The sequence below is a fragment of the Triturus cristatus genome, chromosome 7, assembly GCF_964204655.1.
Source record: "Triturus cristatus chromosome 7, aTriCri1.1, whole genome shotgun sequence".
NCBI classification, from domain to species: Eukaryota; Metazoa; Chordata; class Amphibia; order Caudata; family Salamandridae; genus Triturus; species Triturus cristatus.
The window spans coordinates 584049778-584062361 of record NC_140590.1 but is presented as its reverse complement, the minus strand read 5'-3'; the positions used below and the strand labels follow the sequence as shown (position 1 = coordinate 584062361).

At 43.3% G+C, this 12584-nt stretch overlaps 1 protein-coding gene across 2 annotated transcripts in view; it reads left to right on the top strand.

The window, feature by feature from the left end:
* The window catches only part of CA10 (carbonic anhydrase 10 (inactive)), an 812800-nt gene that overhangs the window by 373828 nt on the left and 426388 nt on the right, over positions 1–12584 (top strand). For both annotated transcript variants that reach the window (XM_085614410.1, XM_085614411.1), the window contains exon 3: positions 8752–8894. In XM_085614410.1, the coding sequence (XP_085470536.1) occupies positions 8752–8894 (143 nt within the window). The remainder of the gene's footprint in view (positions 1–8751; positions 8895–12584) is intronic.

Sequence of the window (12584 nt, the reverse complement as noted above, 5' to 3'; positions counted from 1 at the left end):
GGTTGCGTGCGTGGTCCGTTGGTTTGGGTGCGCTGCCGAGGGCAGGGGGCCACCAGGAGTCATCCCAGGCAGAGGGTGATGATCCAAGGATGAGGACTTCCGTCTTGTCTGAGTTCAGTTTCAGGCGGCTGTTCATCATCCACTCGGCTACATCTTTCATCCCTTCGTGTAGGTTGGTTCTGGCGGTGGCTGGGTCGTTGGTGAGGGAGAGGATCAGCTGGGTGTCGTCGGCATAGGAGATGATGTTGAGGGTGGGTTGGCGTGCGATGGCTGCGAGGGGGCTCATGTAGACGTTGAAGAGGGTGGGGCTGGGTGAAGATCCTTGTGGTACGCCGCAGATGACTTCGGTGGCCTCGGATCTGAACGGGGGAGGCAGACTCTCTGGGTTCTTCCAGGCGATGTTGCTGAGGCGCTGCACTAGGGTGCGGTGGCAGACAGTATCGAACGCTGCGGAGAGGTCCAGGAGGATGAGGGCCGCTGTTTCCCCATTGTCGAGCAGGGCTCGGATGTCATCAGTGGCTGCGATGAGGGTGGTCTCGGTGCTGTGGTTGGCTCGGAAGCCGGACTGCGAGTGGTCGAGGGATCCGTTCGTCTCGAGGAAGGCGGCCAGCTGTCTGTTGACGGTCTTCTCGATGACTTTGGCAGGAAACGGGAGGAGCGAGATGGGGCGGTAGTTCTTGAGGTCGGTGGGGTCTGCTGATGGTTTCTTCAGTAGGGCGCTGAGTTCGGCATGCTTCCAGCTCTCCGGGAAGGTGGCAGTGTTGAAGGAGCAGTTGATAATGTCCCGGAGTTGGGGTGCGATGACGGAGTCGGCCTTGTTGAAGACGTGGTGGGGGCATGGGTCGGTTGGAGATCCGGAGTGGATGGTGTTCATCGTGTGGATGGTGTCTTCGATGCTGACCGGGGTCCAGGCGCGGAGGGTGGTGGTGGAGGGCGTCGGTTCGGTGGTCGGGTGCGTGGTCTGTGCGCCGAATCTGTAGTGTATGTCGGCGATCTTGTTGTGGAAGAACGAGGCGAGTGAGTCGCAGAGGTCTTGTGAGGGAGTGATGTCGATGTTTCCGGCGCTGGGGTTGGAGAGCTCTTTGACGATGCTGAAGAGTTCCTTGCTGTTGTGTGTGTTGTTTTCTAGTCATTCCTTGAATGCTGTCTTCTTGGTGGTGTGGATCAGCTGGTGGTGTTTGCGGGGGGCGTGCTTGAGGGTGGTCATGTTGTCTGTAGTCGGGTTTTTTCGCCAGGCTTTCTCGAGGGTACGGCAGTTCTTCTTGGAGTCCTTGAGGTCGTCGTTGAACCAGGAGGCTTTCTTGCTGCCGGGCCTGCTGGGATGGTTTTTCAGCGGTGCGAGGTCATCAGCGCAGTTGGTGATCCACTGTGTGAGGTTGTTGGCTGCTTGGTTGGGGTCCGTTGAGCTGGCGGGAGGGTTCTGGCTCAGTGATGTGGTGAGCTGGTCGGTGGTGATCTTGTTCCAGCTCCTGCGGGGTGCCTGTTGTGGGTGGTGGTGAGTCGTGGTCCTTCTGAAGCTGAAGAGGACGCAGCTGTGGTCTGTCCAGTGGAGTCCAGTGGAGTGGCTGAAGGAGATGTACTTGCCGGAGGAGAAGACTGGGTCAAGCGTATGTCCGGCGTAGTGGGTGGGGGTGTTCACCAGTTGCTTGAGTCCGAGGTTGGCGAGGTTGTCCAGCAGGGTGGTGGTGTTGTTGTCGTTGTTGTTCTCCAGGTCGAATTTGAGGTCCCCTAGGAGGATGTAGTCAGCGGAGGGGAGGGCGTGTGGGCTGATGAAGTCTGCGATGTCTTCGCGGAATTGTGTGCGGGGTCCTGGGGGTCTGTAGATGAGGGTGCCTCTGAGTGTGGTCTTGGGGTCGGTGTGTATCTGGAAGTGAAGATGTTTGGCGGCTGTGAGGGTGTCGTCGGAGTTGGTTGTGATGCGGATGGTGTTCTTGTGGACGATGGCGATGCCTCCTCCTGTTTGGTTGACGCGGTCCCTCCGGGTGATCTTGTATCCGTCCGGGATAGCGATGGCGATGTCGGGCGCTGAGGAGGCGTTCATCCAGGTTTCCGTGAGGAAGGCGACGTCTGGAGATGTGGTGTCGAGCAGGTTCCAGAGTTCCACGGCGTGTCTGTGGACGGAACAGGTGTTGAGCAGGATGCACTTCAGGTGGTTGTTGCTGGTGCTCGGCTTGGCGGGTGCGGTGTAAGTCCGGATGCAGGAGAACTTGCAGGATTGGCAGGTGAAGGGCCCGTGGGAGCGTCTTGGGGTGGCTTGGTAGCAACCGGGGATCCGGCTGGTGTTGAGTGCGTTGAGGGTGGCGGCGGCGTAAGTCCGGCCGGTGGGCTGGCATCTGCGGGGGCCAGGGGGTCTGGCGCGGGACAAGCACGGATGGGCGCAGACGGGCTTGCCTTTGGCGCGCCTTCCGTGCAGCGGCCGCCATAAGAGGGTAGAAGGGGAGGAGGGGTCAGCTGGGAGGCGGGAGGGTAGGCCCTCCAATGGGAAGCTTGCTACTCACCTGTAAGGGTCTCAAGGCGCTGAGGGGGGGTCAGCAGGACTGCTTACCCGAAGAGCCAGGTCTTGAGGGTATTCCTAAAGGTGTTCAGGGAAGGGCGCATGTGATGTCTGCTGGTAGCTCGTTCCAGGTCTTGGCTGCGATGTGGGAGAAGGATCTTTCGCCTGCTGTGGCTGTGTGGTTGCGTGGGATTTCAGCCAATGCGAGGTTGGCAGATCGGAGGTTTCTCTTGGGTACATGGATGTTGATTCTGTCGTTGAGGTATTTTGCTCCGTTGTTGTGTAGGCGTGGGTGAGGATCTTGAACATGACTCTTTTCTCCATGGGGAGCCAGTGGAGTTTTCGTCGGTGCTGGCTGATGCGTCCATGCTTGGGGATGTCAAGGACGAGTCTGGGGGCGGTGTTCTGTATTGTCTGGAGTCTGCGGAGTAGGGACTTGTTGATGCCAGCGTAGAGTGTGTTTCCATAGTCCAGCCTGCTGGTGATGAGTTCATGGGTGACCACCTTTCTTGATTTATGTGGGATCCATTTGAAGGTCTTTCGGAGGATTTGGAGTGTGTCGAAGCAGCTGAAGGTGACAGTGTTGATCTGTTGGTTCATGGTGAATGACGAGTCGAGTTAAGATGGGAGGATCGAACCCTCACGGTCAGGGTCGGAGAACGGCATCGGGACTGCGGGACTGGGGTGGCCCGGGCCGCCCCACCATTGATGAGGAGGTTAAGATGGCTCTTATCAAGATCTCCAGGGGGATTAATCAAGTTTAACTAAAATTATGTCCCAGTCCAACTCCCCTAGGCCAGGGTGGTTCAGTAGCAATTGTTTGATAGCCTACAAGCTCCTATTAAGAGCTCTCCATAAGCCTCCATGTTGCCCTGCGGAAGTGAGTAGGTGTAGATATGAGTGCAGGTTAGCACTGAAGACAAGGAACAAGGAGTTAAAGCATCTAGCATGGCAAACCTTGATTGAATCCAGTTTGGCCAAGAACATGTCAGCTTTTTGGTGTGTAATTAATGGTCCTTTATTAAAGGACAAGAGTGCTTTGAGATTAGAGTTGGCCATTAATGAGCCTGACTGGTTTGCCCAATTTTCTGAGATTTATTCTCTCCCTAGCATGCATATTCAGGGCTCAAATACAGGGACACCTTTTGGTTTTAGTAATTTATCATTTCCCCTTGATGAAATCTCCATGGCAGCAATGGTCAACAAGTCCCTGGCCCAGATGGTGTCTCCATTGATTTGTTCAAGGTCTGTCTATCTTTGTGGGGTCCAATTCCAATTAGGGTTTTAGGGGTCTGTTGTCGTTCTGGTATTTTGGATTCCTGGTCAGAGTCTGTCATCATTCCTATATTCAAGAAAGAGAACCGTGCTAACCCTACCTGTTACCGCCCCATATCCCTACTTGATTCACAGTTGAAAGTTACAGGGAAAATTGTACTGAGTCGTCTTGAAGAATGGGCTAAAGGAACAATTGAGCAGGGGATCAAACGTGATTATTGGCAAATATACTTTAATTAAAAAAGCGCCAGCTGTATCTAGCTTTTGTTGACTTGTCAAGTGTATTTGACTGTGTCCTTCATAGCCAACTGTGGGCAATTTTATCTGAGATTGGAGTGAACCCACCGATAATTGCCCTCATTAGAGAACTGTATTCCAGGGGAAAGGCAAGGATGCAAGGATGCACTTTGGCCATAAGGGTGAATGTACTTGGGCTTTCAAGCTTGAAAGAGGGGTTATACAGGTTATACAGGTCTAATTCTTAGCACCTTTTTTGTTTACCCTGCAATTTCACAGCTTAGGTTCCAATTTAGGCAACAACTGTAAAGATCTCCCTCAAATTGGCCACAAATCTATTCCTCATCTGCTGTACGCTGACAATGCCGTCCTCATGTCACTTACTTCCTTCAGCCTACAGAGACGACTCATGAGCTTTATCGACTACATGCCTGATTTAATCGTCAATAAAAGTGAGACGTTTGTTATGAAATGTGGGAGAAAAACAAGAAAGTGCCAGAATTTGATGGCCGACAATACTGAATCAAGCTTTCCCCCACATTCTCCTCCCTGGGTATTTTATTCCATGAACACGGTACATGGTCTGCAGCAGTGAATAACAAGAAGTCGCACATTAATAAATCTGTAACTCCTCTTTTAGACTGCACTATTAAATCAGGCAAAAAACCTGTGCAAGAGATGCTTACTATTTGCAATGTTAAATTTGTCTCTGTTGCGGTTTACGGGGTTGGCATTTGAGGCTATTTCATCTTCAGACGGCCAACAATGCCGTCCTTAAGAATCTTTTGTCGGCTCCTAAAAACCATTCCACCACTCAATGCCATTCAGAATTGGGGGTTATGTTTCTATCTGACCTGATTAAAATTCGACCAATTTTATTTTGGCACAAGGTATGGACTTCTGAATTTACTGTTTTAAATTGATCGCTTATTGATGACTGTCATAGGTTGACCGATTTTCATCTCGTACCCTTGTTTAAATTAGTTCAACAGTTCTTAAAAGACATTGGCCATGCAGAGTATTTTATCACACCTGAAGCATTACATAACAGAAACGACCTTAAGAAATAATGTCTTACTTGAAGTACAAAGGCTGACTCAGGAAATGATGAAACCCAGTGTTAACAAAAATCAGTTGCTTCTTGTAACAAATGGTCTTCAACCTTATCTTAGACTTGTGCAGAATTCTCAGCACGTTTCTGTTAACTTGCTTCAGACTAGACATGTTCCACCGTCTAGTTAGCTTGCCGGCAAATAATGACTGGTCAGATGTTTTGATCAATTGCCCCTGTAACAATTTATCTACGCAAGACACTTTGCACATTATCCTTTTCTGCAAATTTTATGAAACCTAGTGGAGACATTTTATACTGTCTATCCTTTGTAAACTGAATTTTAAACAATGTTGCCCTGGACTATTGTACTTACAACAATTGTCTTCTGCTGCAATTTGTTGTAGAATGACTAACTTCTTAAGTTCAGTTATGCGTATAAAGAAAACACTGGTTGTTTAGTAATGACGTTTGACTGTGTGTTTTGTTTTAACATGATTTTATCATAATTATGTATTGAAACATGTATTTTATATTGTATGCTTTTACGTTTTTTGTATCAAATGAAGCTGATTTTGGTTGATTGATTGTGTATTGAGAAATGTTGCCCCTTTTGTTAAGAATGTATTTATGTGTAGGTCAGTAAGATTACTGGCTGTAAAGGATTTGAAGCTGGGCACAGGGCTGAGTAATCGATTTAAGCTTAATAAAGAGAGCTGAAATGATTTGTTATCAGGTGGCTGAAACATGAAACCAGAAGATTGGGATCAGTGGTTTTGAGAAAAAGATTAGAATAACCTTGCTAACAGACACTGAATTATCTTCAGAACATTTGAATATAGCTATCTTATATTTATATATTTTGGCCTCCATTACATTAGGACGGGTTGTTAAGAAAACAGAGCCATGACAAATTGTTATGTGTGTATCACAGGCTGTGTTAATATACATGTTAAACACAAGGAGCTTGAAGGAGAAATCAGCTGGTAGATGATAATGTTTGGCATGATGGTATCTCAGTGGGAGAAAGGGTGATACGAAATGGGGAATTTCTTACTGAATTAGCTACCAGATTGGATTTTTTAAACTGGACTTAAATATTCCTAAAATAAAAATTCTAAAAAATGCAAATGCTTACCAAGATGAGCTTTTCTCTGAAACTGAGGTTTAATCAGTATCTATTATTGAATTATTTCCCTCTCCTATAATGTTTGATACTTTTCATAATAATTTATGGGCTTAGTTCACAAAAGTAAACTTACACTTTTGTGTACATTTACAATTGTTTGCTATTCACAAATGGATTTATGAGTAGGCTTTTGTATGTGTGGAGACTCCACACTGGTAAAGATACTACTCGGAAATCCCTTTGTGAAAAGCAAACAATTATTAACTTACACAAAGGTGTAAGTTTACCTTTGTGAATCAGGCTCACAATGTTGAAATGTTGCTTATTATCTTCCAAATTACAGTAAATAATAAAAACTATTAACCCATGGGGAGCGTTTCATTATATATAAGGGCACTTTGCTCTTGGGTTAACTCCTTCATTCACATTTCATTAAAAAAACAAAATTCTCTGAGTATTTGATCATTTAAAATTTTTTCTCAATGTCAGCTCTTCACTATCATGTCCCGACAGTTTGTATTCTTTATAGTACAATTCATTTTATACCAACACATTTCATGACTTTTGTCTCCTTTTCTTGGGAACTTAACTCCTAGGATTCAAAACAACTGTTATAAGTATATATCAAGGACTGGATTCTAATACATCATAACAAAGAATTCTCGTCTTGCATGACTTAGTTTTAGCAGATAATGGATCATCAAGAACTTCACAAAGCAAACCATATGCAAACTTTTTATATACATTTTACATGCGGACCAATCTCCTCTCAAGGTAGAGTATCAAGTACTCGGTGCGTGATCGAGTCTCCTTTTATTTTCAAATTTAATTGGGACAACCCTTATTAGGTGTTCTGATTAATTCCTCTCCAGACTGAGTACGTAGATCCATTAGGTACTAAGATTAAGTTATGGAAGAAAAGAATGATGTGTTATAATGTATTAGATTGGAACCCCTAGTACAAAAATATCTGTTTTGAATTTAGGCAGAATATAAGTTTCTCAGAAGATGGAGTCCAAAAACCATTTGGAATAAACAATATTGATCTGTATGGACACTAAAGTGAAAAAATGGCATCGAGAAAATGAGTTAAGTGATCAAATACTCAGAGGAAACGTTTTGAAAATAAACTACAGGAGTTAACCCAAGACTAGTGTGCCCTTAAATACATCAAAAGAAAACCCTATTGGTTATAGATTGAATCAATACCTGAGGTTTGGTCATTCAACTTCAAAATATAAAATTTATTAAAGTATTCTGAAAAATTCCACAAAGCAGCCGAATAAGGAAGAGCTGTGTTTCCCCAGACACAGAACAGCTTGGAAAATTGATCGTCGTTTCTTGCCTTCGAAAAGCCAGTGGCATTTCTTATATGAATATGTAATCCCTAAAGTATGTATAAATGCTGAAACTTCTAATTCAGTCAGAGACACGTTTTACAAATTTGCACATAATTCCACTAAATTATAAATTTGCTAGAAGTAAAAAAGAATTACATAGTAAAGGCTATTTCCCTGAAAGTACATTTGATTGTGCATTGTTTGTGGGTTGTGCTATGGTATGCATTACCACTATTCAAAAGCACTGTTAGGGTATCTTTCTGCGCATTCTCTACAGATGCAAGGTTTTGAGAAATTTCAAAGCTGGTCTTTAGGAAAATGGTAGATACAGCAAGAAGAAACCTTGACTGTTTTGTGGAGGTGTAATCATGCTCAAAAGTGGGTAATGATCACATGAAGGGTTGATAGTAGAGCTTATTTAGACATTCTTACAAACAGGCTTGCACAGTGAGAATATACCTCACTGTGCTAATTTAACTCTGTTAAAGTCTTTCTAAAAGTAGACCCTAGTTGCTAAGCAAACTATACTTATGCACCAGGATAAAAGCACAGAACCAACCTCCCAACAATGGTAATGAGCTAAAATTGCCTTCTATGAACAAATAGTGTAGAGATTACAAAATGTATACTCATCAAGATGCTATGGATAAAAAGTGATTAACAGAACATTGTGTGGTTTTGTATTAGAGAGTAGACCACAGAGACTTTGAGAACACTAGTGCATAGGCAACACTGATCAATAATTGTGTAATGCATATCAAGTTTGCTTTGATTAATCTTATGGGTCCCGTATTACTATATTGAAGCCGAGCTGTATGCCTTAGGTGAACAAGTAAGTGGAGGCTATCCAGAACGTGCATTTCTAAAACAAACAAAAAAAGTGTTAGAAGAGGTAATGTTACTCTAATGGAGAATGTAAATTAAGGTATTTTTTCCCCACATGAGGCATGTCCTGGAATAAGAGCATCTAGGAATTGGAAAAGGAAGCACTTGTGTATAAAGAAATATATACACCTGCACTTTTTGATGATATACTTAAATGTTTGTAATATTCCAAATGATTTTTCAAGTATAATTTTCGATTTCAATTAAAATGCATTATAAATATGGTTTTAAGGGGCGTATTAATATAAAAGAATGAATACATGAAAACATTGTGCACATTTGTATGAAATGTAGATGTTTCCTTATTTTTAAATAACAAACCTTTTAATTATTTTTATAGTTCCTTCATTTTGGGGACTAATAAATTCAGGCTGGAATCTTTGTGCTGTTGGCAAAAGACAGTCGCCCATCAATATAAAAACCAGCCATATGATATACGACCCATTTCTAACTCCTTTACGCATTAACACAGGGGGAAGAAAGGTAAGCAGTAACTGTTGAAATAAAATGGTGACTTGTTGGATATTAAGCAATTCTGTGGCTACTGTTTTTTAATTGCATTAACATATGAATTGTATTTTTTACATCGATAATTCTCTTTATGATTATATTAACATATACCAATTTAATTTACCATAATTATCTTAATGAAAATGATACTGTTCAGTTAATTCTATACACATGTCTATATTTAGAAATGCCTGTGTAGTTTCTGAAGTTTAAATATATGTAATTTATAGCAATAATGATACATCGAGATAAACTTAATCATTGGTTGAAGTGGCATTGATTTCAAGCTAAACTCATGAAATGTCTTTAATGTGGCAGTTAACAAGCCATGTAACTGTAACTTCTACTCATCCTATATGACATCAGCAACTAAATCGGTATTTGTGAGTAAATCCCTTCACAGGGCTCAATCCTCTTGTGGGCATTCCACGGTGGGGTTTTCTTAAGAAGTATTTACTAAATCTGTGCATCTATTTTCCAATCATGAAAATGTCGACTGATTTTCTTATATTATTGGCAGCAGGAATCGGGTTTAAGGGTATGAAAGGGAGGGGATCACACCCTAAATTGATTGATGTGCAGAGGAAACACAGACTGAATCATGAAATACGTTCTTACCATACCAATTTCTCTTCCCCTTTGAAAGCCACCTCCCGAGCTAAGAAGCATCCACTCACTTAACCCTCAAAATGTAATCTAGACTCAGAGATACAGTTAATCAAAGCTTCAGACTGATGCCTACCATAGACACTGGTAATACTTTAGTACCTGTTTTGGGAATCACACTTGTCATGTGTTCTCACCCTGCTCCCGCTAGTTACTAACTTCCACATTCATTTTTTGCCACTCTTTTAGTAAGGATTTGGCTTGCTTCTGCCCTAAATAGATGTACTTTTTGTCATCATGAACTACTCTTAGTTTAGGGAGAAACACTATCCACCCCTAAATTCCAAGATGTGCGGATGCCTTCTTTGCTGGTTCCAGTTCTCCCCTCTTCTGGTGCTGCTTAAACCAGGGAATACTGAGACCTGAAGGAGCTTCTATAGAATGCTTTTGCTCTTATACTCAAAACCTCATTGTGGGCTGATTCAGTCATTACTCTAGGTGTTTATGAGGGATGATCCTTCAGCACCTATAAGGAATCTAATGATCCACAGGTAAGGAGCCCTCATTCGTTTTCCCACAGGGGAAATATGTTTGGGCCGGGCAACCTATGAGGTCGTCATTGAGTTTTATTTCTTCTAAAGACATTGGTTTGTCCTTTAATTGCTTTATTTCAGGGACCATTTCCAAGGACCCGATCTGTTATTTTCTTCTCTTGAGTTCACTCTTAGTTACAGGACAGCCTTGTTCATTATCTTTAGATCTGCATCAGTCCCTACCGTGAGCTTCGCTGTCTGCTGCAACATCTCCACTTCTTACATGCTTAGAAAGCAACAAAGGCCTTGGGAGCCTAGACTCCAGAGAGTCTTATCTTTGTTGTTCTCTTCGCTATGAGAAGTCTAAACCAGCCTTTCCCCCCAGCCTTTATCCAGGCTGTTTGATCTACACTTGTTTTGAAGTTAGAACTGGAATGTATACGGATTAGATGGAATTTAAAAGTAACTTGTGTAAGGACATGCTTTTTTATCCTTTATGTCTGACAAGTATCAAACTGTGCCTCAGCCTCACTTAATACAGGCAGTCTCCTAAAAAGCTCCTTCACCCTGCTCTGCCCACATTTTCTTTCTCCACTACCTGGCCTCAGCAAAAGGGCAGTCTTCGAAGGGGACTGCTTGATCCCAAACAGGTGCCTTGAAGTAACCGTGCCTCTCCAGCACCTGCCATTATGATTTTCAGCTCCAATGTCATGCAGATGGGCCAGGTAATTTGTGACAGATATTTGGTGCTCAGGTACATTTTCCAGGCAAAGATGGAGCTTGGTGCTAGGCTGGAAGGGGCCGATAGAGCACTGCAAATGGATGTCAGAAGAAGCACATATACTCGTTGATCATCAAAGGACACGTATTTCACTTACTAGCACACTCTTGAATGATTTGTCTGATAAGTGTATTTGTTGAATGTCATTTTAGGCACCAAAATAGCGTGTGGTATGACTACATTACCTAGATGTATTCATTGTACTGAACTCTAAGATAGGTTTTCTGTTTGCTCTAAATAATTACTATCTTTAACCTAAGTGTACGAAAATATGGTAGTCATCTCTAAACATTATCATACATCAATGCATTTATTTAACTGCTTCCTATCCCTGTATGTGTTTAAATTTGTTACACATTTGTCTTCAACTGGGTTGCTAATTGTGTTACATGTGTTCTAAAAATAATCTGTTAGTAAAGAACTAAAGCATGTTTGTGTACTGCACATTAAATCTCCAAGACTTGGCAAACGTTATTCAGTTGTTTCGTTTTTTTTACACCATTATGCTTTCTAAGTTGGTCTTATGTTTTGAGTCAGTGTTCAGTTTTGTCTAAGATTTGTGATTCAGTAGAAAATACAGAGTTATGGGCAGTATTTAAGAATGTTTGCTCCATTATTTCCTAAAGTTGTTAGTTTTACATATTATTTTAGTATTTTATGCTGTTTAAACAAAGAAGGTTTTCTTCATATGGTCTGGGAGTCTCCAATGCCCCTTAGGGAAACTCCTCACCCCAAAGACTCCACACACCTCTAAACCCATTTTTTAAACCATGCACACACAGTCAAGTTCTATGGGTTAGGGTTAATAAGACCCCCGGCCGTATTTATTAATACACACAGACAAGAAAAGGTTTCGTCATTTTTATGCACAGTGACCCACAATTTTACATTTTGTGCTTACAGAGTTGAGTCTTAGCCTTACCAAAATCTTTAATACATGGGAGTTACTTAGACATAACTATGATTGTTTCTTTGCATCCATCACAAAACATCCTTCTCGAGTGAGATCATGACTGGTTCCAGGCCCCTTCCTTATGAAACCCCCTGTCCATACCAAAATGGATGGGGATGGTGTCTCCTTTTGGGAGGACCCCACCTGCCGACTTGCCTGTGTAGGGGGCCCATCTGCCCATCTGCCCACCAGGATACCTACTTCGGGCATCCCCTACACCCATGTCCCTCCCCCCAAGGGCCTGTACTAGCTTGCATGCAGTGGTAGGTGCGAGGTAAAGACTGCATGTCAACAACGGCTGCCCCCTGCCCGTGCCACTGTAAACTTATTTGGACTTGCTGCCAGCACCCCTAGAGAGGGACCAGTGATGCCACTGTTCTTATGGTCTACAAGGATGCCTTACATGGACTGGAACTGTCTACCAATCATGACCTTGGCCCACCATCCAACATAAATATGACATACTTATCTGATCTACAAAAGAAAAGAACTAACACAAAGACTACACACCAATATGACCTACAAGACAAAAGGCCATAACACAATACCTTACCAGGAGTTCAGATAAACCCATATGACTTAAACCAAGCAAGATTACAAAACACTTACATTTGCCCCTCCTGCTAAGCCACAAGAACTGCGACCTCAACCATCGAGGTTTCCTTTGCCCTGGGGATAGTGGGTGGAAAAACAAGCTCTCTAACCCGTGCGGCTCCCGGGGTCACCAATCGATGACGAAGGCTGTGGCTGCAGAGTCACAGCAGCAGAGCGTGCTGTTGCTCGAGACAGGC